General features: G+C 51.8%; 1 protein-coding gene across 2 annotated transcripts in view; it reads left to right on the top strand.

The window, feature by feature from the left end:
- The window catches only part of LOC144730030 (scm-like with four MBT domains protein 1), a 76,007-nt gene that overhangs the window by 39,146 nt on the left and 14,084 nt on the right, over positions 1-22,777 (top strand). For both annotated transcript variants that reach the window (XM_078610499.1, XM_078610500.1), the window contains exons 2-12: positions 3,052-3,199; positions 12,560-12,654; positions 13,751-13,991; positions 14,674-14,762; positions 15,426-15,738; positions 16,487-16,581; positions 17,065-17,166; positions 19,409-19,658; positions 20,933-21,015; positions 21,385-21,502; positions 22,423-22,536. In XM_078610499.1, the coding sequence (XP_078466625.1) occupies positions 3,115-3,199; positions 12,560-12,654; positions 13,751-13,991; positions 14,674-14,762; positions 15,426-15,738; positions 16,487-16,581; positions 17,065-17,166; positions 19,409-19,658; positions 20,933-21,015; positions 21,385-21,502; positions 22,423-22,536 (1,585 nt within the window). In that variant the 5' untranslated portion in view covers positions 3,052-3,114. The remainder of the gene's footprint in view (positions 1-3,051; positions 3,200-12,559; positions 12,655-13,750; positions 13,992-14,673; positions 14,763-15,425; positions 15,739-16,486; positions 16,582-17,064; positions 17,167-19,408; positions 19,659-20,932; positions 21,016-21,384; positions 21,503-22,422; positions 22,537-22,777) is intronic.

Here is a 22,777-nt window from a genome sequence, read left to right as displayed (position 1 = left end):
TTTGTTGTATACACGATATATATCTTGGGTATGTTGGCAGAGGGATGCATTTTTTATCTATCTGCTTACATGGGTGAATTGGCGCTTAATTTGAAAAAAGACTACTCGTCAGAGGCAGGTGCGGGTTTATAGAAATGTATTGTTGTTGGTTATCACGTCGGTAATTATGCACGACATAGTGTTAACGCGAGCGTCCTATTGTTCATGATTATTACAGAGGGCTGAATACCAGAGACGGAGAACTCCTCTTATAATCTACGTGGCTATCGTGGACCAAGATCGCGGATCCTACTATCCGCAATTTTACTCTTATCTGCAGCAGGGTCAAATATTGCGGATAGATGACCCCCTGGATAAATGGGAGTGATTTGCCGTGTAATTGCTCTCAGCCGCGAACGCATCCGCGAGCATTAGGAGGCTGATTCGCTGTGCATTATTGGTAAAATTGTGGATAATAGGAAGAAATAGCCCCGTGAAACATAGGAGTTTGTGCCGATCCTACAGCTGCCATGGATAATTATAGGAGTTGCGTATGATCGTGGCGCGGATCACCCGAGTTTTCCTGTAAAGTTAATATTTGTAATTTTTTTTTAAGAAGAATACGTTTTACCCTTTCTGGAAATAAAACAGGTGTTAATATTTCTAGATTTGAAGCTTTCGTGACTGCAAGGAATCATCTTCTTAGGTTTTTTTTTCGGTAAAGTCACGTAGAAAGTAAAATAAAATAAAAAACAAAAAATCACGACGTTTCGGAGGCAACACAAGTCTCCGTCATCAGGTGGGTTGTGACGGTCCCACCTGATGACGGAGACTTGTGTTGCCTCCGAAACGTCGTGATTTTTTGTTTTTTATGTTATTTTACTTTCTACGTGACTTTACCGAAAAAACCTAAGAAGGTGTTAATATCTCCAAACACCAAATGCGTACCTTTTGCAAGGAATCAAGTCTGCATTAACCACACTTGCGTGTGGTGAACATGCAAACAAACATACTCTGATAATATTAGCATCGTCTTCAGAAACTAATTGGCCAACACCAGAGATAACCTTATTTATGAATGTTTTTTGCCACAAGTACGTGTGGCTTATTATTTTATACATGTGTATATATTTTTGGTGATTGTCATTTGACCACGTACATACGATCAATCGGATGCCAGAAACGACAGCTAGATATAAAGTACCAGTACGCTTGCCGGTTTGTGGACTGTGCAGAGCCATTTGTTTAAACGGGAATTGATGCAACCGTCCAAGCTGTCGCAAGCCAAGGTCTTGATGAAATAAAATATTCTACGTCGTATATACGTAGATGCATGTCAAAGCTATCAAAACATTTCATACGGCTGCAACAGCTACACTGACATTGCACGGATAAAGTAACGATATATATACGAACCGGCCGAGGAGGCAGGCGACGCTCCGACCAAGGCTAATTGTAGAAGCGTTCTTCGATATAAAAAAAATGCAATTGCAGTGGGATTATCCAGCGGTGAATGGAGCATGGCTCTTGGCGATTAGTGATCTAATTATGTCCTTGCTCGAAGGGTGCGCAGCTGGCCTTGTCTCAGCTGCTGCGTGTGTACCGTTCACACAGTAGGACAAAAAATTCTGCTGCAGATACACGTGTTTTTTTTTGGGTGGGGAAGTGTTCGGGGTGGTTTGTTACTGCGGGGGTGGGGAGGGGGGGGGGTGGCGGCACCTGAACCAAGATATATTTACCGAGCCTGCGGACGCGCGTTGTTTTTCGTGACAAATCGACCGTCGACAATTTGCCAAATCGCTTACAAGCCGCTGTGCGACGGCCCGTTGAAGGTGAGCCGTCGTTGATGAGCGCCGGGAGAACGACAGCGTGTCACGATCTCTGGCGCCCGGCCAACGTCCGAAAAATACTTCCGCAGCCCGAGTTACCTGGGACGTCTCCGTTACTTGTGGAGGTTATTTTAGTTGTTGTTGTCACCCTCCCCTCCTCTCTCTGCCCCCTTTTGGAGAGCCGAGTGGTGTGTGCTTGGGCTTCTTCGACGCACGTGTGACGATGTTGCAGCGCGTTCCCCCGCCCCTCTGCCCCCCCCCCTCCCGCGTAACTTGACTAAAAACGTTTAACACGCGCAGCGGGCGGATGCCTGAGAGAAACACAAAGGGGGTGATGCTGTGGTGAGATGTTAACTACCTCGCCTGGTACAAAGGAGGTCGTAGGTTTGATTCGGGCCCCTCGGTTGTATATTGAGGTCTGCGTTTCTCCCCGTGGTGGTCGCTTGAATTGTTCTCCAGGTCCTCCGGATGTTCCCTCCACATTTACCATCAACGTGCATTTAGAGTATTTGGCTGCTATATATGTCCATGCAATAAGCCACTTTGTTGAGCTATCCTTTGTCATAGCGAGGTCGCTTCTGAAAAAGAGCTTGAGAGCTCATTGAGCTTTATCTGTTAAAATTTAAAATACAATTTTAGTTCACAAATACCCCTTTGAATGTACGTATGTTGAACTTGTTTTGCACCGTACGTAGCCACCAGCACTAATTGGAGGTAGACGACCCCGGTTTGTGGTGAGCTCCAACATCGCGTCGCCGTTACTAGCGTGATGAATCCGGACGAGTCACTTGAACGGTCCGCGCCACATTCTTGATGCCAAGACGACATTTTAATGTTTATCTCGCAGCTACTGGATCATGTTTTACTCTTGTTATAGTTAAATTCATAAAGGCAAGGTCAAACTACCTCCCCTGCTCAAACGAGCAATGGGATGAGAGAGCCCAGCTTAATCACGGGCGGCTGGAACCCAGATTTTCATCTGGACCTTGGGATTGCCGGCCGGCTCCCCACTCTAACCAAAGGGGCACCGTGGGACGCTGGACCTTTCTTGAGCTGTTAATTAGCATCTCGAAAACCTTCCTTTGCCGTTGAAAACAAACGACGACGATGACAACTTGCAACGCGCACAGTTTCCCGAAAAAAGACTAAAACTCGAGCGCGACTCGGATGTGCGGAGCCAAACGCGGTGGTCATCGGTCGCTGATGATCATTCTCGTTGTCGTCGTTGTCGTCCCTCTCGCAGGCCCTGCAGGGCACCTGGGAGGTCACGAAGCAGCTGGCTGGTCGGTGCGCCCCGCCGCACACCATGGATGGCTGGGAAACCACCAAGCCCACGCTGCCCGGAGAGATGTTGGTCTCCGCTGAGACGAACGGAGAACTTGTGGGCTCCGGTAAGAAGCGGCGGCCTCAAGGTGTTGCTCCGATTAAACCCCTTTCCCTCTCCCCCTCTACCCCTGGTCTTCCCTCATCGTGTTGGTTCGATCCCCCGTTTTCCCCTCCCCATTTAAATCTTCACCGCCCCTCCCCCCCCCCAAAGCGAGGTCCCCGACTTTGTTGGGTCAGCAGGGGCCCCGCTTCTCCCGTCCCCTCATTGCACTGGGGACAGTCGCAGGATGTTTGCGGTACTCTGTCGGCGGAACCTCTTTTCGTGACGTTATCGGGCTCTTGCGTTTTGTAAATAAGAAACGGTGTCAGTCTGCGTGACCCCCCGCAGAGCAGAGGAGATTTGTGCGTTGGGGGGGGGGGGGCTTGGGATGCCTGGCTAGACGAGATCCCCCTTGACTGACATGGTGTAGGGGAGGACTTCATCCCGCAGTGGATTGACCACGGGGCCGTTGTTTCATCTGTTCACGTGACCCCCCCCCCCCAGCCGCCTGCAGCCACTTCGAGGTGATGTATTCACGACGATGTAACAAACGATATACCGTTGAAATGAAAAAAAATGAGATTCCGTGTCACGATAATTGAATCGTTGGAGAGACAAATGTCCTACTTTACTCATCGAAGCACGAATCTGATTCCACGTTAGCTGATATTCTCGGTTCAGTTAGCAGTTCGAGCAAGCAGCTGTCGCTTGGTAGACATGCCATGCCTGACTTTGGTTCATTGTTGATGAAGTCAGCCTCGTCCAGAGAGCTCAGAAACGTGAGCGCAAACCGGCACGTGCAGCACATTGGAAAACGCGAAATGTTTTATGATGGCAGCACAAAAGAAAGGTGGGTTGACGTGGATGTAGTGCAACGACTCTACTTTTCAAATTTTACATTGAGGTGGTGGCTGAGCCCCAGGTGATTGCGTCGGGAGCAGCGGAGGGAGCGGCGCATCGCTGTGTGACGTGCACCTCCTTGCTGTTTGTGAATCGCGGGGTACCGAGCCGTTCCACCTTCCGTGGGACTGACCGCTCTGGAGTGCGAGGTCACGTTTCGTCGTTGACCCTTGACATCGGACGAGCGAGCCTGGCGAACGTTACGTGCCGCTTGCGAGTGGAGTGGACGGAGCAAGCGGAAATTAAAAGACACGGAGCTTGGCAACTGGCGCTGTGAAGTATGAAAGGGGGATGGTTACGTAACCTGACGGCAGATTATAAATAAGTTTGATCGGCAAAGTGGAGAGAAGCTCCCTTTGAAAATGTAATTTGGGAATGGGTTGACATCAAATGGGAGAACATGAAACTAAGACTGTGCGACTTTGTTAGACGCCATGGGGGATGGAGATTCCTAAGGTTAACGAGCTGGAACAATTAATCGTAATATCTTTAATTTAATTTCTCTCAAGTCTTTTTTTAATTCAGTTTGTCTACTTTTTTTTAAACTAGTTATAATTAAACTCAATTTCCCTTTTTAGAACTCTCACAGTGAGAAGTGCATCACCTTGTGTCTCAACGGCTCGATGGAGCTCACATCATGTCACTTTTTGTTATTATTGTCATTGTTATCACGATTGTTGTTATAATGATTCATCTTCTTGGTTCTTTCGGTAAAGTCACGTAGAAGGGAAATAATAAAATAATACAAATAAAACATAATAAAATAAAATTCTCACGACGTTCTGGAAGCAAAACAACAAATGTAAATTTGAGTTTTTGTGTGCGCAGTTATTTATGAATGGCCTGAGGCCATCAAATCCCTACTCTTGAAATCCCGGTTTAATCCACAGTTTGCCGTCTGGATTAGAGTGGTTCGTGGTGGAATCGGATCGCCTTGCAGTCACCTTCTTACGAATAACCCCCCCCCCCAACTCAGTTTCAGCCTCTAATCTGCAAGTCAACAGATTCTGCTTGTTTGTATCTCTAACAAATGAATTGACATCTGGTGCCTGTTTCGTGATAAGTGAACACTGGCATGCACAGGAAATTGGGCATAACGCTATTGTTACAACCCAGTGATCCGGAGAAGATTGCACATTGTACAGCTCCTTTTCCGTCACGGGTACACAGAGTTCACATGTATAGCCCTTTTGTTGATCCACTGCTGGATGAGGGCTTTCGCTTGCTGTGCGAGTCGTGGTTGGCTGTCTGATCGCACGTCGCTCCACTTGGTCAGTGCCGGTTGGTGGAGGCACGGAGAGCATGTGTGAGCGTAGATGTGCAGTACGATAATGGATGTTGCTGCTTTCGCCCTCTGCTGCCCGCCATGGCCTCCACAGCCTGTGCATGGTGGTCACCCAATTCTAGCACCATCCAGGCAAAAACCCTAATTCGTGTCTGGGATCGGACAAGGTTGAGTGGATTCTGGGTGATTTGGTCAATAGTTGGGAGCGTTAGAGGAGAGGTTCGTGCCCCGTGCAATGGTCCCGGCGACCCGAGTTCGATTTCCGCTCCTGGCCAACAACACTGGCGAATTTCTGAACAGGTCTTCCCTATTGGGGAGACAAAGGTGGCCGGGTGTGGTGCTAGCCACACCATTGCGTGCCGTGTTGACCATCATAGATGCTCACTAACAGCACTTGCCCCAACAATCTGTTTAAGGCTTTTTGGGCGATGTTTGTCTTTGTGTCTTTTTGATAATCCAAATCATTTGCTGCTCAATCCTTGAACCAGTGGATGGAAATTCCACATTCCTATGACGGAGGATGAGTCCATGCTTGAGACGACGTGTGTTGACTCGCACCAAGTTGGCGTCAGTTTTATCCATCCGGGAGCAATTAAGATCTCGAGTGGACTCCCCTGACCAGGAATTAAACTTTGCAACGTTCTGATTGCAAGTCAATGTCTGTAGCCAGTGTGCCACCCAGGTGCTGGCATGCTGTATTCGGTGATGTGAAGTCGCGGCTGCGGCTGCTGTAAAAAAAAAAACCTCGCATTTCAACAAGAGTGGACAAAAGGCATTTATTTTAAATCGAGAAACATGGTTTATTATTTGCACAATATGAGACCAATTCCAATTGCAAAGCCAAGTACGGCAGTAAAATGCAGCGTGTGGTGCAATTGAGTGTTCTCCGGGGTGAGTAGTATGACCTTATTGAGTTGGGAGAAAATCCCATTATCACCGTGAAGCCCAGCCATGCGAATGAACAACGGTGTTCACGAAATGCGTGACTTTTTATTATGGTTTAAGACTAGTTTAATGCATGTAACGCACATTTTCGAACATAATGAAACAGGCCTTCGAGAAAATCCTTCTAAAATGAATTGAATGGCACCTTGATGGGCCATTACAGTTTTTTTTTATCAGCTCCTAACTACGAATTCACGTCTTATTATAAAATAATTATCTTCACTTTGCTAAGGTTATCTCAGATCACAGCGAATTTTGGGCACTTAAACCACGTTTATTGATCATTAAAACTGCATACCATTCCGTGTTCTCATGTGTTTTATGCCATTTCTCTTTTTCCCCCCTCTTAATTTTTTAACAACTGGCAGTTGTTTATGTTTCCCTCATGTGATTAGTTGACCTCATTTTTGTTGTTTGTTTCCATATTATTTATTCAACCCACTGCCAAAGGGCCTGCTCTCAATTGTATTAATTTTCTCATACTTTTTTCACCTTCCCCCCCCTCCCCCCGACTTTAATTCAATAGTCCACACCGTGACCGTCACGATACGAAGAAATTACCATCTGATGCCACTTGGAACTCTGGAAGAGCAACTCCATTACCACTCCCGGTTAGAGAATCGTCCCGTGGGAAAACGGCCTCCCTGAGCTTTTATCCAAACTAAAGGGGCCCTTTGACCTTTCCTGCACGCGCCGCTTTGGGGTTACGTCCGTCGCATCGCGGTCGAACTGCCATCGTTCGTCCTCAGGGCTGTGCCACCGCCACGTTAAGTGGAAAACCCCAAAAGTCAGTTGGCGGGAGGTCATTGCCGACGAGTCTGGCTGCTCGACGCACTCGAGAACCCAATTTGACCACGGGTTACTGAAGCCCGCCGTCACGCCTGGGACCTTGGTGGTGCTTGCTCCTTGCTCTCACGCTCAACACACATCGTTGTGATGGTGAACCTAAGTTTGTTTTACGAAAAAAGTGCCACTTGGTAAAAAAATAAATTGCATTCGGCCTCGAGTACAAATGGTTAACCAAAGTGATTGGATGCTGATGAGACAATTGGAAAGTAATTGGTGAAAAATGGCAAGATGTCAAATCAAACGAGACAGCACTGTGTTCTCAAACTGAGTGGGGGCGGTTTTGGCATTTTCAGAACATTTTACGTTTTGCCTTCTTTAGATTCTTGTGAACGCCACCACCACCACCCACCATTATAAACAAAATAAAACATAACGGCAATTGCTTGGTCAGCCTTCTACACCCCACCACTTGTTTAGATCTGCCAGAGGGAACTACCCATTAGGAACTGCAGCCCTGAGGCCTAACTAGAGGCTCTCAAAACCACCACAAGTCCCGCATGGCTACAGGTTTTTGCTGACGAGGGAGACACAACCCTCCCCTTCTGCAAACAAACAGCAGCGGCGAATGACAGCTATGTATGCTGCGTGCACAAAACCGCAAACAAGCTCTCTGGCAGAGACAAAGATCCCTTCTGCACAGCCTCCGTCGGCTTTTTAGGAAACTGCTGTCTGTCGGCGAGCATCTAATAAGGCTGCGCGGCGCCCGGCCACCTTTGTCTCTCCAGTGCTGATGTTTCCCCACTGGCTCCACCTCTCAATTAATGCGGCCTTGGCCTAGGTCAGGCCCACGACCGTTACCGATGTTGGCCGTGAGCGGGAATTAAATCGAAACTCGGGGGGTCGGTGGGTTCGGGGCGTGGTGCGCCGACCCGCTGCACCGCCGCTCCACTCAACGACGTGGCCGCGCGTGCACGTGTGTGCGCGGCTACACACACACGCGTGTGCGGCTACACACGCGTGTGCGGCTTGTGCTGCTCGCTTCACGAGGTGGGACGATGGGACAAATGTTTCCCAAGTGCGACATGTTAAGGCTTTCGTCGGTTACATACCCTCGAGGGCTTTGCGCGATGCGGCTCGTACCTTCGACACCAGCAGCTTGCAAGAGGGAAGGGCGACTTGCGCGCGGCGGGTTCGGTGTTCGAGCACGGCGCTCGTCGCCCGCGTTGGCACGCGTTTTATTTCCCGCTCCCGTGTGCGGTTGTGCCAACGCTTTAACCTTGCCGCGCGTGCCACCGGTCCATCGGCTGGCGAGGTGGTGGTGGGGGCGAGGAGAGATCCTGAGAACCCAATGAGCGATGTTTGTAATCGCCCTGCCTCCCGCCACACCGAGCTGTTCTCGTTTTGGGGACCGGGTTTGGGCCGCCGCCGCCTCTCCAGCTGTACGAGCCAACTCCTCGCGCCAATTCGGGATGCCTTCTTTATTTCTTTGCACGAGGTTGGTTCGAGTTGGAACCCCTTTTGCCGAAGAACGGTCACTCGCACAGCGCACACATTCCCAATGAGTGCACAGCGATGCAGATGTATAGACAGCCTTGTTCTCTGGCCGCCGCGTTACTCCGCACGTGCGATCATTGCTGTCCTTGTCATCAAGCATCCTCATCATCACCGTTATCTCCGCACTTATGTTTCATTCGGGTGGGGAAGCAGTGGCACAGTCGTTGACGCACTCTCGCACTGAGCTACGGTTTGATTCCGGGCCCGTGATTAACATTATTGGCGAGCGGTGTCTAAACTGTTCTAAAGTACACTGACTTCATCAACCCACATGGACCGGTTTGGCGAAGTATAGTCAAACAAACTCCACCCACCCCCCCTGATAAGACGTGGCGTGGGAAGGCTTTCATTTTGCACTTATGTTAGAAAACAGCCGCAGAAAGAGATCATATAACTACTTGTGAGATCCTTCAATTGCCTCTAAGCTACTCTCGGGGTGATGCACTTTCTTCAGCCTTCTTGCCTCGGCAGCGCAATCTGTCATTGTGGAGTGAATGGGATAATTATTGCAGCGCAGAGCCAAGCGTCACCAGCGGTGATTTGGCAAAGAGTTGGGCCTAGGCCAGGGCGGAGGTCTCCGATGAGGGACGTGCGAGTGAAGCGGTTCAGACCTCGTCCCTGGGGATGCAGCGCCTTGTCTGGCGTGAGTTTTTTATCGAGGCCCACGCGAATCGTTCGGTAAGCGTTTGAACAAATGTGACCCAGTTTGCATTGCTGCCTCTCGCGTGTGCCCGCATTAGCCATGATCCAAAAGCATCTTCCAGATGCAGGGTTCTCGTGATCAACGGGGGCAGCCCTCTGACAAGTCGGGGGTGGTTGGGGGGGGGGGGCTGGTTGGGTTTGAAGCCCCCAGCTACTGGAAAAGCCCCTCCCCCCACTTGCTAAACACTTATCATCCAAACTTGATTAGAAGCTTTCGTGACGGCAGGAATTACCCTTTGGTTCTTTCGGTAAAGTCACGTAGAAAGAAAATAAATGAAATAATAGAATACGACGTTTCCATTGCAACACAAGCAGTCCTCATCAGGTAGAACTAAATGTGAGAGAGAGACAAAACACACGGAGACACACAGACAGACACGCAAGCAGAGAAAGACAACACAGAGACACACAGAGAGAGACGCACAACATAGATACATCAACACCAGTGGTGTGTTTTTTTACTCTGTTCGCCCGTTTGACATTTGTTTACCGTTGACTGTGTCGTGCCCACCCCCACCCAGACCCCTCCTCTGTCCAACCAGCAGTATACATGGGTAACTCACAGTAAGCCGATGGTGGGGTAGAGTGTGGGTCACTCCCACTGCTTCCAAGACTTGCGGCCAGCATGGAACGGTCTCTTTCTCTCTGCCTCGTCGAGAGCTCCCCGTCGTGTGGACGGGGCCTCCCTGCCCGTGCGTGGTGCGAGCGAGTAATTGCAGGGCTGCCCCTTTACCCTTGCATTTTACTTCGCGGCAGGCACCGTTGCTGGGCTGCGTCTTTACCGTTACACCTTTGCGTTTGTAATTATTCACGCGCACGCAGCTCACTTGCGACGCCGCGTGTCTCATCACGATTGAACTCGAGACATCGTTACCCCCCCCCACCACACCCCCAGGGCTAAGAGCTTTCAAAGATTCGCTTGTCGTTGAGAATAAGAGCTGACACGCGGAACACCGTGTGGCTCGCGTTCTATATATTTTTTCCCCTCCCTATGGCGTACCGTCTGTGTGCGCGTACCGCACATCCCCTCGCGTGCTCCGAACGAGAGGGGAAGAGCCTCGTGTTCTGCCGCGGGGTGCCCCCGAACGCGAGCTGTGAACCCAACGGGCGTTGTGTTCAGCGTGCCGTTCACTCTCGCATACAGAGCGCTCGCTAGGGCTTGTGAGGATTCATTCGTTCGTTTGTGGTAATTAACCTCCTTTCCCGTTCGGAGACGTCTGCAAGTTGCAGGGTGGGTGTCCCGTTCACCGCTGAATCTCAGAACAGGCAAGCGGTTAGCATTAATTTTATTTAGAGAGGTGTTGCGCCGCTGTTTTTAAAGACGTTGTACTCACCGCAGAGAACTGTAGCGACATAACCACACTGTGGTAGCTGGCGCCAAACAGCCACACTCCCTCGTGCATGGCCTTGTACGTCATCGGAACCGAGTCTGAAGAAAACCGGTGACGTAACACGTACACCATCGGAATAGAAAAGGGTTCAACTTCCCCTGTACTTGAAGCAGTCCCTCTCCTTAACCTCCTTCCATTCCTCTCTTAAATCCTCACCTCTTCTCCATCGCCCATTCCCTTCCTCTTTCTTCCCCTCACCCCTCCACTCGTCCCGTCCCTCCCCTGTAGCCCTTTCATGTCCCCCACGTGGCCTCTGTTACGGCCACTCATTCATCGGCCCTTACAAGCCATTGCCATCTAATTCACTCTGTTGTTGTTACCGCTTTTAAACCCTATTATCGAGCGCCTTAAGCTAAGGCGCCTTGAGCTTAGGCTCTCGACGTGAATGTAAAATGAGATGAGATGACAGAGTGAATGAGCGGGTGATGTTTATCTCTTTCTCGCGTAGCCGTTGACGCTGAATGAGACGCGTTGGCGGTCGTGTGCAAGAGCACAGCTGACGGCGAAAAAAATAACACCACGACACACTCGCCGGTGACGCTGTGTGCGTGGCCTTAAACATGAATAAATATATAATCGGCGACGTTTCAGGCAATGGGCCTTTTTGAAAGCACATAAATAGGTGTGATGAAGAAGTGGGAATTGCCTGAAATATGGCTACCTCCCCACGAATGCAGAATGAGACGAACAATAAATAGCGGGCTTGCAGGAGACACCCATTGCTACAAACGGAGAGGGCAGAGACGGTGAAGACGACAAGCGTAGAGTCAAGATGAGATGTAAAAGCTTTTACGAGACGCAACAAATGATAGACCTTGGAGACAATCCAGACGTCGCAAATCAAAACATTCCAGGGGAGACGGTCCGAACGGGGCCGTAGCAACGAGATTTAAAACTCGTAGTGGAATCGGAATATGTATTTATACCTGAGAAATCTGATGAGCTTTTTCACAGATGTCCAGTAGTTTTCACGAGAGGTACAGGGCCGCGGACGCGCACGAATGCAAAGGCCGAGAATCGTAACACTTCTGTTGATTGTAGGGTGGAGATGGAGAAGCAACGCCAGATTTATGACTAAATTTTGATTTAAAGCTTTCGTGACTGCAGGGATTCATCTTCTTGGTTCTTTCGGTAAAGTCACGTAGAAGGGAAGTTTTATTTTTATTATTTTATTACTTCCCTTCTACGTGACTTTACCGAAAGAACCAAGAAGAAGAAGATTTATGACTCTCTCTGTCTCTCCCGATTTCGAGTGGAGTCTCTCTCTCGGAGTCCCTCTGCCTCTCCCGATTGAGCAGGGCAGTCCGTGCGAGTTGGCCCAACGACAAGGATATGTTCACGTTAATTGTCGACCAAACGGCAACAACAAACATCTAGAAACATGCGTACAAAGTATTTGGCTGCTATAAATTCCCCCACCCCTGCCCTCCCCCCCGAAGGTTCCCTGGCTTGTGTGAGAAGTTGGGATTGTGCTGTGGATTGTCACCGAGTGGACTCATTGCCCCCTTGCTGGTGCGAGGAGCTAAGAGTTTAGAGCACGGGTCGGCAATCTCGCTTCTCCGGAGCCGCGTGCGGCTCTTTGAGGACTGCTGCTTCGTGACGCGTTGTTTACTTAGGACCCACCATCTCGTATTCACCATACAATGCATCGCGGCTCTTGAAATGTTGAGTTTTTTTTTTAGAGGGAGAGAGTCTGCAGCTTCGTACGTCCCCAGTTGCCTGTTTTTTTGGGATTGCGTCTCGAGTCGATTTTTTCGGGGTGGTTGTATCGAAACGAGCGTCGCCATTGATCGCCGGTGGTGGCTGTCCCGCCGCGCAGATGAGGTGTGCAGTGCCGAGGAGGTCGAGTTTAACTGGGACGAATACCTGGAAGAGTGCGGCGCAACACCCGTCCCTCACACGGCCTTCAAGCACGTAAGTCTCCCCTGCGTCCGCCTCAACGCAACGCACCCTGATGTCATTTCACGCGCTGCGTCTGGATGAGTGGCACGGCGGTTAAGAGTGCATGACCCCCCAGCCCCCTCCCCCCCGCGCGTTGAGGAGGTCACGAGTTAAAATTCTTGTCGGGGAGATCGGCTCGCAAGCCCGTCATCCCTCCTGAAGTTTGCAAAACCGTTACAACTTTGTGGGAAGTCAATAAGGGGTTGTATCTGTGCATAGACTCGCACCCACCATGGGAATGTATAATTTGCCAGGAAGGTCTTCCCAGCAGTGTTGTTGAAGGTTTGCAGCAGTGCGTGCTGGTGTTTTGATGCACCGTTTGGTGCAGGGCCCCCGTAGGGTTGCCTAGTGCCGGAGACATCGCTAAACAAACGTTCGTTATATCTGAGTAAAATTTGTATATATCCGGGCATGACCAAGAGGCGTCACGGTACATCTGAACCGTACCTGGATGGCATCTGGGCCTGTCCGGAGAGACGCCTGCGAACTTGACTCTCTTCTCGTGCATGAATTAAAATTTGGCCAGGCACTCGGTGAGACATCTACCGGCAGGGAGCTGCCGTGGTCTAACGGTCGGCACACCAGACTTGCAATCAAAGTCCAGGTTGCCGGATCGATTCCGTCTCCTGGTGCAACAGTTGATACTATGGGGGGGGGGGCGAGCGTCTCAAATTCCCCTCCGCCGCCTCTGCCCATTGATCGGCATAATTGGGTTAGACCACGGTTAGTCGATGGGCAGGTCGCGTGCGTGGTGGCACGGTCAAGCGTGGGGTGCCGTCACCAACTCTTCCAAGACGTCTGTTCGGCATGGAAGTGGAGACTCCAAAACACCACCATCTCGCCGGAGGCCTCTCTGCTGCCAGCAGTGGCACGAGCGAGCGAGCAGCTGCAGCGCGTTCCGCCTGTGCCCTCGTTTACCCTTGCGCCTACCAACACTCGCTTGCCGCTTGCGGACACCCAACCAAGCAAGCCCTCGAGCCAGGCCCCGTCCATTCATGGAGAGGGGGATGGGGGGGGGGGTGAGGAAACGACGCGGTGTCCGACGGCGCGCGACGGACCCCCTTCGCAGGTGGAGCGGAGCCTGCAGAGCGGCTTCGCCGCCGGGATGAAATTCGAGGTGAGGAACCGCGGGGGGACGGGCACCTACTGGGTGGCCGAGGTGGTGACCACGTGCGGGCAGCTGCTGCTGCTGCGCTACGCCGGCTACTGCGCCGACCGGAGCGCCGACTTCTGGTGCGACGTGCGCACTGCCGACCTGCATCCCGTCGGGTGGTGCGCACTCACCGGCAACGAGCTGCAGCCGCCCGAGGGTGAGGTCCTCGCACGCGCGTGCGTGCGTGTGTGTGCGTGTGTGCTTACGCGCATGTGTGCGTGTGTGTGCGTGTGTGCGCTTGTGTGTGCTTACGCGCGTGCTTGCGCGTGCGTGTGTGTGCGCGTGCGTGCTTGAGTATGTGTGCATACGCGCGTGTGTGCGTGTGTGCGTGTGTGCGCTTGCGTTTGCTTGCGCGTGCATGTGCGTGTGTGCTTATGTGTTCATGAGCACTTGTGTGTGTGCACTCGCTAACAGCACTTGCACCAACAGTCTGTTACGGCTATATGGGGTGGGGGGGAGTCTTTGTGTGTGTGTGTGAGCACGTGTTGGGGGTGTTGGGAGCGGTCACGTAGCGGTTACGAATCTGGCGGCTCAAGTTCGATGGTTATCTGACCCGTCCAGTCAGCATTAAATGTTTTACCCCGGTGTGGTGTGTGAAAACATCAGCATTGGGGAGACGAAGGGTGTGAGGGTCGGCGCTTGCTGTCCGAATAGAGTGACCCAACCGGAGAGAATTGTAGCCGATTTGGCTCTTCTCGCAAACTGGCTGTGTGCCAATTAAATTGTCGGCTGTTGTCCGACGATCGGGAAGCGTTGGTAACTTTTATTTTTTTAAATCTGAACGTTCGCACGGGAGTTCTGTTCGAGCCCGGTCTCGGTTTGTCCGCGTTGTCCAACAGCCATCAAGGAGAAGTACAAAGACTGGGGTGCGTTCCTCATCAAGACGCTGACGGGCGCGAGGACGGCTCCATCCAGCCTCCTGGAAGGGGTGAGAGCCCCACCACCCACATCCCTCTGCGTTGCCGCCGCGCGCGAGATGTTTACTCGCTTACGCCGTTTCCTTTTTCGCTGCGTCCATGCCGTCGTCCAGCGGTCTCAACCGAGTTTCATCTGAACGGAACTTTTTTTTAAATAAAAAATGTTTTAAACAGTAGACGAGCGCAGGCCCAAATGCCCATTATTGACAATGACAAAACAGCATGATCATCAAAGTTGTTCTAGATGAGATTGTTTACAGGTATCGTGAGATTATCATTATTGTTGTTGTTGTTATAAGAGCTTGGGAAAACGAGACCATGGAAGGAAATTCTCCAGTTGAACTGTGCGAGGAAAATGCAGACATAGAAGTGTCTTTACCTGCCGTGTGGTGGTTGAACACCGTGCACAATCTGTAATGAGACAATCACCTTGGGAATCAAATTGTGTGGACTTACAGGAGGCCCAGGTACAAATGAGTACATAGTGCGGTGTGTAGTAAAACATCGCCACTGGGGAGACAAAGGCGGCCGAGCGTGGTGCCAGCCACCCACCCACTCGTGTGCCATGCCGACCTTCATAGGTGCTGCTCGCTAACGGCACTCGCCCCAACAGTCTGTTAAGGCGACACGGTGGGGTGTGGGGTGTGGTCTCTTTGCCTTCGTGTTTTGCGCAGCCGAACCGAGGGAAGCCGCCGATGGAGCTGATCGTCCCGGGCTCCGTGCTGGAGCTATTCGACGACCGGGGGGACTCCAGCCCCCACCAGCACCCCCACCTGGCGCGCCCCCACCCGCAGAGCCCCTCCCCACCGCCACGCTGCTGGCCCGTCCTGGTCACGCACAACGTGGGGGGGCGGCTGAGGCTGCGCTACTGCGGCCTGGGCGAGCTGCACGGCGGAAAGTACGATCGGTGGCTCTTCTACCTGCACCCGCGCCTGCACCCCCTGGGCTGGGCACAGCGCAGCCAGTGCGTGCTGGAGCCTCCTGCAGGTGACGCGGCAAACGACGCCGGGATGGGTTCGCGGCCTCTGGGTTCCGTGCTGGCTAGCGGCGAGTGGCTCGCTTTAACGAGCGGCGGTGCTCGCGCGGCGAGGCGTTTTCGCGGATAGGGGCGCGCCGTTTATAACGGGGAACGCCCCACCGTTATAATGGAGAATGGCCCACCGTTTTAATGGAGAATGGCCCACCGTTACAGTGCAGAATGCACGTCGTTCTAACGTGGAACGTTTCGCCGTTATAATGGGGAATGGCCCACCGTTTTAATGGAGAATGGCCCACCGTTACAGTGCGGAATGCACGTCGTTCTAACGTGGAACGTTTCGCCGTTATAACGAAGGACTCCCCACCGTTCTAACGTGGAACGCCGCACCGTTACAGTGCAGAATGCACATCGTTGCACATTGCTTAACGCAGTTTTTTCTTAACGTGGCACCTATCGGGATCGCATCCGCCGCGTGAAACGAGGGATTACTGCGTGAACAATTTATATATGTTTAACTTCCATAGCCAGTGTGATGATCTGTATTTGTTTATTGGGGGTTAGGCCACGTGGTAGTCTTATGCCAACATTCTTGACGTCAGCCCTCCGCCACCCGACGAGATTATTGCGTTTACAAAGATTTTATACCTTCATTGCCGATGCGTTGATCAAATCTGCCACCAAGTTTGTGTTGCGATGAACATAATAATACATTGCGGCTGATTGATCGATACTGTTCCTGTTCGTTTCCCTGCGCAGCCATCAAGACGATGAAGTCTGAGCAGGAGTGGAAGTCCGTCCTTTGCTCTGTGTACGAGAAGAAAGAGCCGCTCCTGTCACCAGAGATCTTTAAAGTAAGTGCGCTTACACGAAGACAAAGACCCCCGTTGAGCCTTTAACAGACTGTTGGGGTAGGTGCTGTTAGCGAGCAGCACCTATGAAGGCTGCCACGGCTCGCGAGGGGGGGTGGCCAACACCACGCCCGGCCGCCTTTGTCACCCCAGTGGCAGTGTTTGTACACACCGCACCAGGTACTCGTTTGCGGTTGAGTCGACGTAGGGGAGGCCCAGGACTGGTTCAGATAATCGTCACTGGTTTTGGCCGTGGGTGGGAATCGAACTCGGCTCGCCGGGTTTGGAGCGCAGTGCGCGCTCACCATTACACTATCGCTCCCAACGCACACACACACATGACGGCCGAGCGTGGTTCTGGCCACGTACCCTCTCGTGTGCCGTGCCGGCCTTTTAACGGTGCTATTCGCTAACAACACTTGCCCCAAGAGTCTGTTAAGGCTATACGTGGGTCGGGGGGTGCCAACTTTGTCTTTGTGTCTGAAGGAGCGTGCCGAAGTGCGGAGCCACCGTCTCGTGCCGGGCATGAAGCTGGAGGCCGTGCACCCCGCCAGCCCTTTCTGCATCTCCCCAGCCACGGTCGCCACGGTACGGGCCGTCCCCAAGCTTGTGACGGTGGTCGGGCAGTGGCAAAGTCAAGTCTGACGATATTCCCCTCCCCTCCCCCCCACCCCAAATCCCCAAACCAACCACCACCGTATTCCACGACACGGCGGAGCGGCGGGCGCGTTCGCCGCTCGTTGCAGAGGTTCACGGTTCGAGCCCAGTAGGCTGCCCTGGTTAATACTGCGGACGTATTAACCAAAACATAATCATCTTTGTCTGCTTCACAGTGGATGTTTAAAGTTAAACAGAAAAAGTTAGCCATATGTGCCTGTGTCAGGATCTAAAATTTGCCAAACTCAACTGTCGGCGGCCTACGGCCAACTTATTCTAGCTCCTGCCGAAGACTTCGAGGCACTGGACGCCTCGCCCGTTGCCCCCACTACTCGCTCACTGTATTTTTTGGGGTGTGTGGGGTCGACAACTTTTGGAAACCTGTTGGATCAACTTTTTACCCCCACATCTGGCACGGGGGGGGGGGGGGGTTCCAGTTTCTTTAACTTTCTCATTCAGGCCTTTTGAAAGGCTCTCATAATTTAGTTGACGGACAAGCGGAATGCCATGCTTTTATAATACGATTTAGGCAAATGGCTCGCCAAATTATCAAATTGGATAAACCCACATAACGACATTGCTCCCTCGACTGTGAAGCTACTGCAGACTGTTTGCATGTGAAACATTGCACCTTTCGTGATAGCCTGGGGCTATGACAATGGCGCGATTACCAATTCTACTCGTGATTTGCATTTGTTTCGAGAGAGACAGAGGGAGGAGAGTCCGAAGAGCCGGTTGATTTGCGAAAGACGGGCGGAGAAGGGTAGAAAAAGAGTCAATAACAGTGCTTGCATCTCTCACTTATCTCTCCAGGAGAGCCACATTTGAGTATTGAATTGTGCTGCTTGAAATGTTGGTTCATATGAACACTTGAGAGGACCTGGAGAGATGCACAAATATGGGTTAGTATGCTAAAATACGAATGGATAAGTCGGCAACCCAGAGGTCACGTCCACTGTGACCTCTGTGGCCCACACCACCTCGCCTCCAAATTGCTGGACTCCAGGTGTGATGATCACAATGCTAAACATAATAATAATATATCCTCCAACATTTTTTTTTATGACCAATTATACCACCTCATTGGTTCTGAGCCATGCAATCATTTTCGGCGACTATGGCCCATCCACTGCTGGGGTGAATGTCTCACCAATGCCGGCGCCGCCTCCTCCGTCAAGCCACGTGACTTGCGGGGATTGAAGTTGGGGACGCATGAAAATGTATCGGCGCACGCCGAGAACAAGCGGCTTTCATGCCTCGTGAAAAATACTCATCAGTGCAAAATTCCCCCGAGGGGCCTCCACAAATGGGAAAACCCAAGCTGTTGTACCGAGCTGCTTGAGAGAACGTTGGAACTGGATTTTGGTTAAAAATGCCGCTTTAACACCCCAACGTCTGGTGCAATCGAGCGCCCATTAGAGTTTGAGGGTGATTCAATTTTTCATCGACTATATTTTCTCATCAGCCACTATAGCAGCAGCCCCTCCCCCCTTCTAAACGAGTAAGTGGAATCTCAATAAAGTCACCAGCATGTGACATGGTGAGAGTCCTCTTGGCAGAGCTGAAAACGAGCGAGCTGCACGCATTAAATATATCTGAATTTAAACCACGATATCCTGCCACTCTGTACTCTTGGATGTTTGCCATCCAGGCTGCTTGGCTGGATATTCTTGTCTTCTTTTCCTCCCCCCCCCCCAATTGCATACCGATTGTGCCACCTGCGTCACCTCGTGAATAAAAAAAAAACATCTCCATTCGGAACTCTCACAGCGATGAGCGCTTCATCAACTCGTGCATCACTCAGATGGGCTCGTGTACGTGAACCCCGCAAGCAGCTGCGTGCGTGCATATGCCGTGTATGCGTGCGCCTTGCGATTGCGTGCACGCGATCGCTCCCGCGTGTGTTCCCGCTGCGCTACAAACCCGGCGACCAGAGTTCCATACCCACTCGCGGCCAACAACAACAGTGACGATTATCCGAGCTGATCCCGGCCCTCCCCAAGGTCAACTCATTCTGAAATAAGTACCTGGTGCGGTGTGCAGTGAACATCACCACGAGGGAGACAGAGGTGACCTTCCTAGATAGGCGCTGCTTCTCGCTAACAGCACTTGTCCCAACAGTCTGTCGAGGCTATATCGGGGGACCTTTGTCTTTTGCCCGCCCCCCGTGCAGGTGCTGAGCGATAAGTACTTCGTGGTGGCGGTGGACGAGCCGCGGGCGAGCAGAGCCGCGGGGCTCGACGCGATCGCCACCCTCGGCGCGTCCGGCGGTGGCGGGGGCGGCACCGTGGCGGTGCGGCGACACGGATCGGCCGGAGGGCCCGAGGCTGCGGGGGCGCCGTTCGTGTGCCACACCGACAGCCCCAGCATCCTGCCCGTGCAGTGGAGCCTCAAGAACGGCGCCACCCTCGAGCCTCCGCAAGGTCCGACTCTCGCATAGTAGTCGTTAGTAGTAATGATGATAATGACAGATCGATGTGCTTATTATATTTGTATTTTTTTACACAACGCGAGCCCATTACAGCCCGTCGCACGGGAGTCGAAGATCGCGGGGACCCGTCCCAACGCAGCTGAGCCGTATGTGGGAGGAGGGGAGGGGGCTCGGTGTTGCCCCACGTCGGGGAGAAGTTGAACATTTAAATGGGGGGGAGAGGGCATGGTGGGATGACGAGGGAGGGGAAGTTCGACGTGCTTCTTGATTTGAGGAAAGGTTTTTTTTTTTTAAAGAACTTGGGAGAGAGAATCGGTGATGTTAGTAGTCTGCTTGGCTGTGGTGGCTGTCGCACGGCCACCACAGTCGTACGAAAACGTCCAATCTTGCCGAGCTGCAAGATGTGGCCGAGAGATGGCAACAGAGCAAAGTGGATTTGTGAATGAAAGTGTGCAGGTACTCGAGCGGCACCTGCTCGCATGCATGTCATGCACTCGATGTAGAAACCAGCTGATTGAGAGGGAAGCTTTCCTGGGCAAATGATTGGCCTTTGGCATTTTACATTTGTCGTGTTTTGACGCTGTTTTCAGTCGTGTTTGTTATCAAAACGAATTGACATTTTTTTAATGATTGAAACTAATTTCAAAAGTCCAGAAAAGCCATGGATAAATCCACAATAACCAGACCTAACTCCCAGTGCCCTCTGAACGTTCCCACAGTTAAAGAATCTCTCGCAAGGAAAGTAGGTCCAAGTGACAATGAAGTGATGTGTGCCCCGGGTCTGGGTAGCAAAGACAAAGAGCATTGTTTTCTGGGCAAGGATAAGATCCTTGGAACATCATTTTATCCAGTGCCTTTTCATCTTCAGAAGACCACGCGTAAAAATCACAGCTTTGTCAAGTTCAATCATTGCTCTATTCAGACTTTCCTATCAAGCATCGCATCTCGTTGCACACAGTTTTTTTAAAATATTATTATAATCCATAATGAAGTTTTTTTTTGGGTCAGATTGTGTAAATATAAATGTGTCGTTAAACCCGCCACCACCCGACACAGTCAATCGGTAAGGTTTGTCACAAACCAAAACGTGCCAGTTAGTATAAACCCACACCATTTACACTTCGGTTACTGCGATGTTTCGCTGGCGATTGCAACCAGCCTCATCAGGCGATATTAAAAAATTATTGTTATCGACGTTGTCCCTGCTGCGTTCGTTGGCTGTAACGAGACCTCCGGCTCTCCCCCCCCCCCCCCGCCCCTCCTCAGGCTTCAGCAGCCACGACTTTGACTGGGCTGAGTACCTGAAGGTCTGCGGTGCCGAGCCTGCGCCACTCCACCGCTTCCCTGCCGTGAGTCCCTCCCAGCCGAGCGCGGCCGCGTCGCCATGCCATCACGGCCGTTTAAAATCTCTTCCCTCGGGAATTTGCCAAATTCACGAATCGTTTAAACAACGCAATAACGGCCAACACGGCGCCGCTACTCCCGTGTCCCGTGGCGGCGACGGAGTTGGCGCCGATCCCGTTGGTGGTGGTGTTTTTTGGAAATGCCCCTGTTAGTAGCGGAGCCCGTAACGGTGCCAATCTATCGGGTTAGCGCTGCATGGGGTTTTTGCCAAGGTTGACGACACCGCTGCTACTACCGCTCTCGCCAAGACGAATGGTCGCCCGTGACGTGTCCTGCTTGTGTGCCCCGTGTGCGGATGCGGATGGATGGCGCAGGAGCACGAGTTCCAGGAAGGCATGAGGCTGGAGGCGGCCAATCCCCTGCAGCCGTCTGAGATCTGCGTGGCTTCCGTGGTGCGCGTGCGCGGGAGGCTTGTCTGGCTGCGTTTGGAAGGTGCGTCGATCGATCCGCCCCCCGCAAAGCATCAGCCCAGGGGCTGTCACGCAGCCTAACCCGGCACACGACTCGCACACATGCAAAGACAAAGGTCTTCCCCGTATTGCCTTCACAGACTGTTGAGGCAAGTGCTCGCATTAATTATTGCACCATCTGTAACTGTCATTGTAGTTAATTACAGTTTCTGTCCTTTGTCACATATTCACGTCCGGGTGCATTTGACCATTCTCACGTTTCGTTGCTGCTAAGCGGCATTACCGTAAGCCAAGATCTTCCCATTGATGGTTGAAGTCCCCACACCTCCCATTGGTCTCCGCACCTCCTATTAGCACGGTTGGCTACGTACGGTGCGTAAGAAGTTCTACAGACATACAAATGTTCTCCACGCCACGGCTATATCTCTCGGTCTTGTAATGCAACAATCCATCCAGCACCTGCGCACAAGCCGAGCTCGTCGCTTCTTCTCCATGATGGAAAGGCCGTCGGTCAAAGGCAGACGAACAGAAGGTCCTGTGCCTGGTCTTGGTGCTTGGCGGAATATTTGTAAGTTTTGCATACCTGGGACGCCGGCGTGGTGAGACGATAACCCTCTCGCCTAGTACGCAGGAGGTCGTGGGTTCGATCCCGACCCTGACGCCTGCCGAATTTGCATTTTCTCCCTGTGGTCATGTGGATTTTTCTCCGGGTCCTCCGGTTTTTCCCTCCACATTTAGAATCACCGTGCCTTTTAGAGCATTTGGCTGCTATAAATTTCCACGTGATAAGCCGCCTTCGTTAAAGCTATTATTTGTGGGCAGGTCGCTTCTGTAAAAAGAGCTACTTAGCTCAAGTGGGCCTTACCTGGTCCTGGTAAAATAAAAAATAAAATAGTTTAGTTTTAGTATTAGTAGTTTACCTGTGACCGTGTCGCTACCCAGGTCTGAAGAATCCTCTACCAGACTGCATTGTGGACGTGGAGTCTATGGACATCTTCCCAGTGGGCTGGTGTGAAACCAACGGCTACCCCCTGTGCTTGCCCACCAAGGCCATCTGTAAGCTTCCCTGCTGCTCGCCTCCCTCCCCCATCCTTCTTCTTCCCCTACCCCTCCCCTGCTCCCCTACCCCCTATTGTACGTCCGAAGTTACTTGACAAAGAGCTGCGCAGAATAAAACAACGCTGCGCCTGTGGTTCGCCGCCTGTAGACAACGTAATTAACGGCCGCGGATTGATTATCCGCGACTCTGTGACTCGCACGAGCTGCGAGGGCAGAAAATGTATGCGGAAGGGGTACG

The sequence above is a fragment of the Lampetra planeri genome, chromosome 34 (genome assembly GCF_965212315.1).
Source record: "Lampetra planeri chromosome 34, kcLamPlan1.2.h2, whole genome shotgun sequence".
In the NCBI taxonomy this organism is placed as follows: domain Eukaryota; kingdom Metazoa; phylum Chordata; class Hyperoartia; order Petromyzontiformes; family Petromyzontidae; genus Lampetra; species Lampetra planeri.
This window is presented reverse-complemented; position numbering and strand designations above follow the sequence as displayed.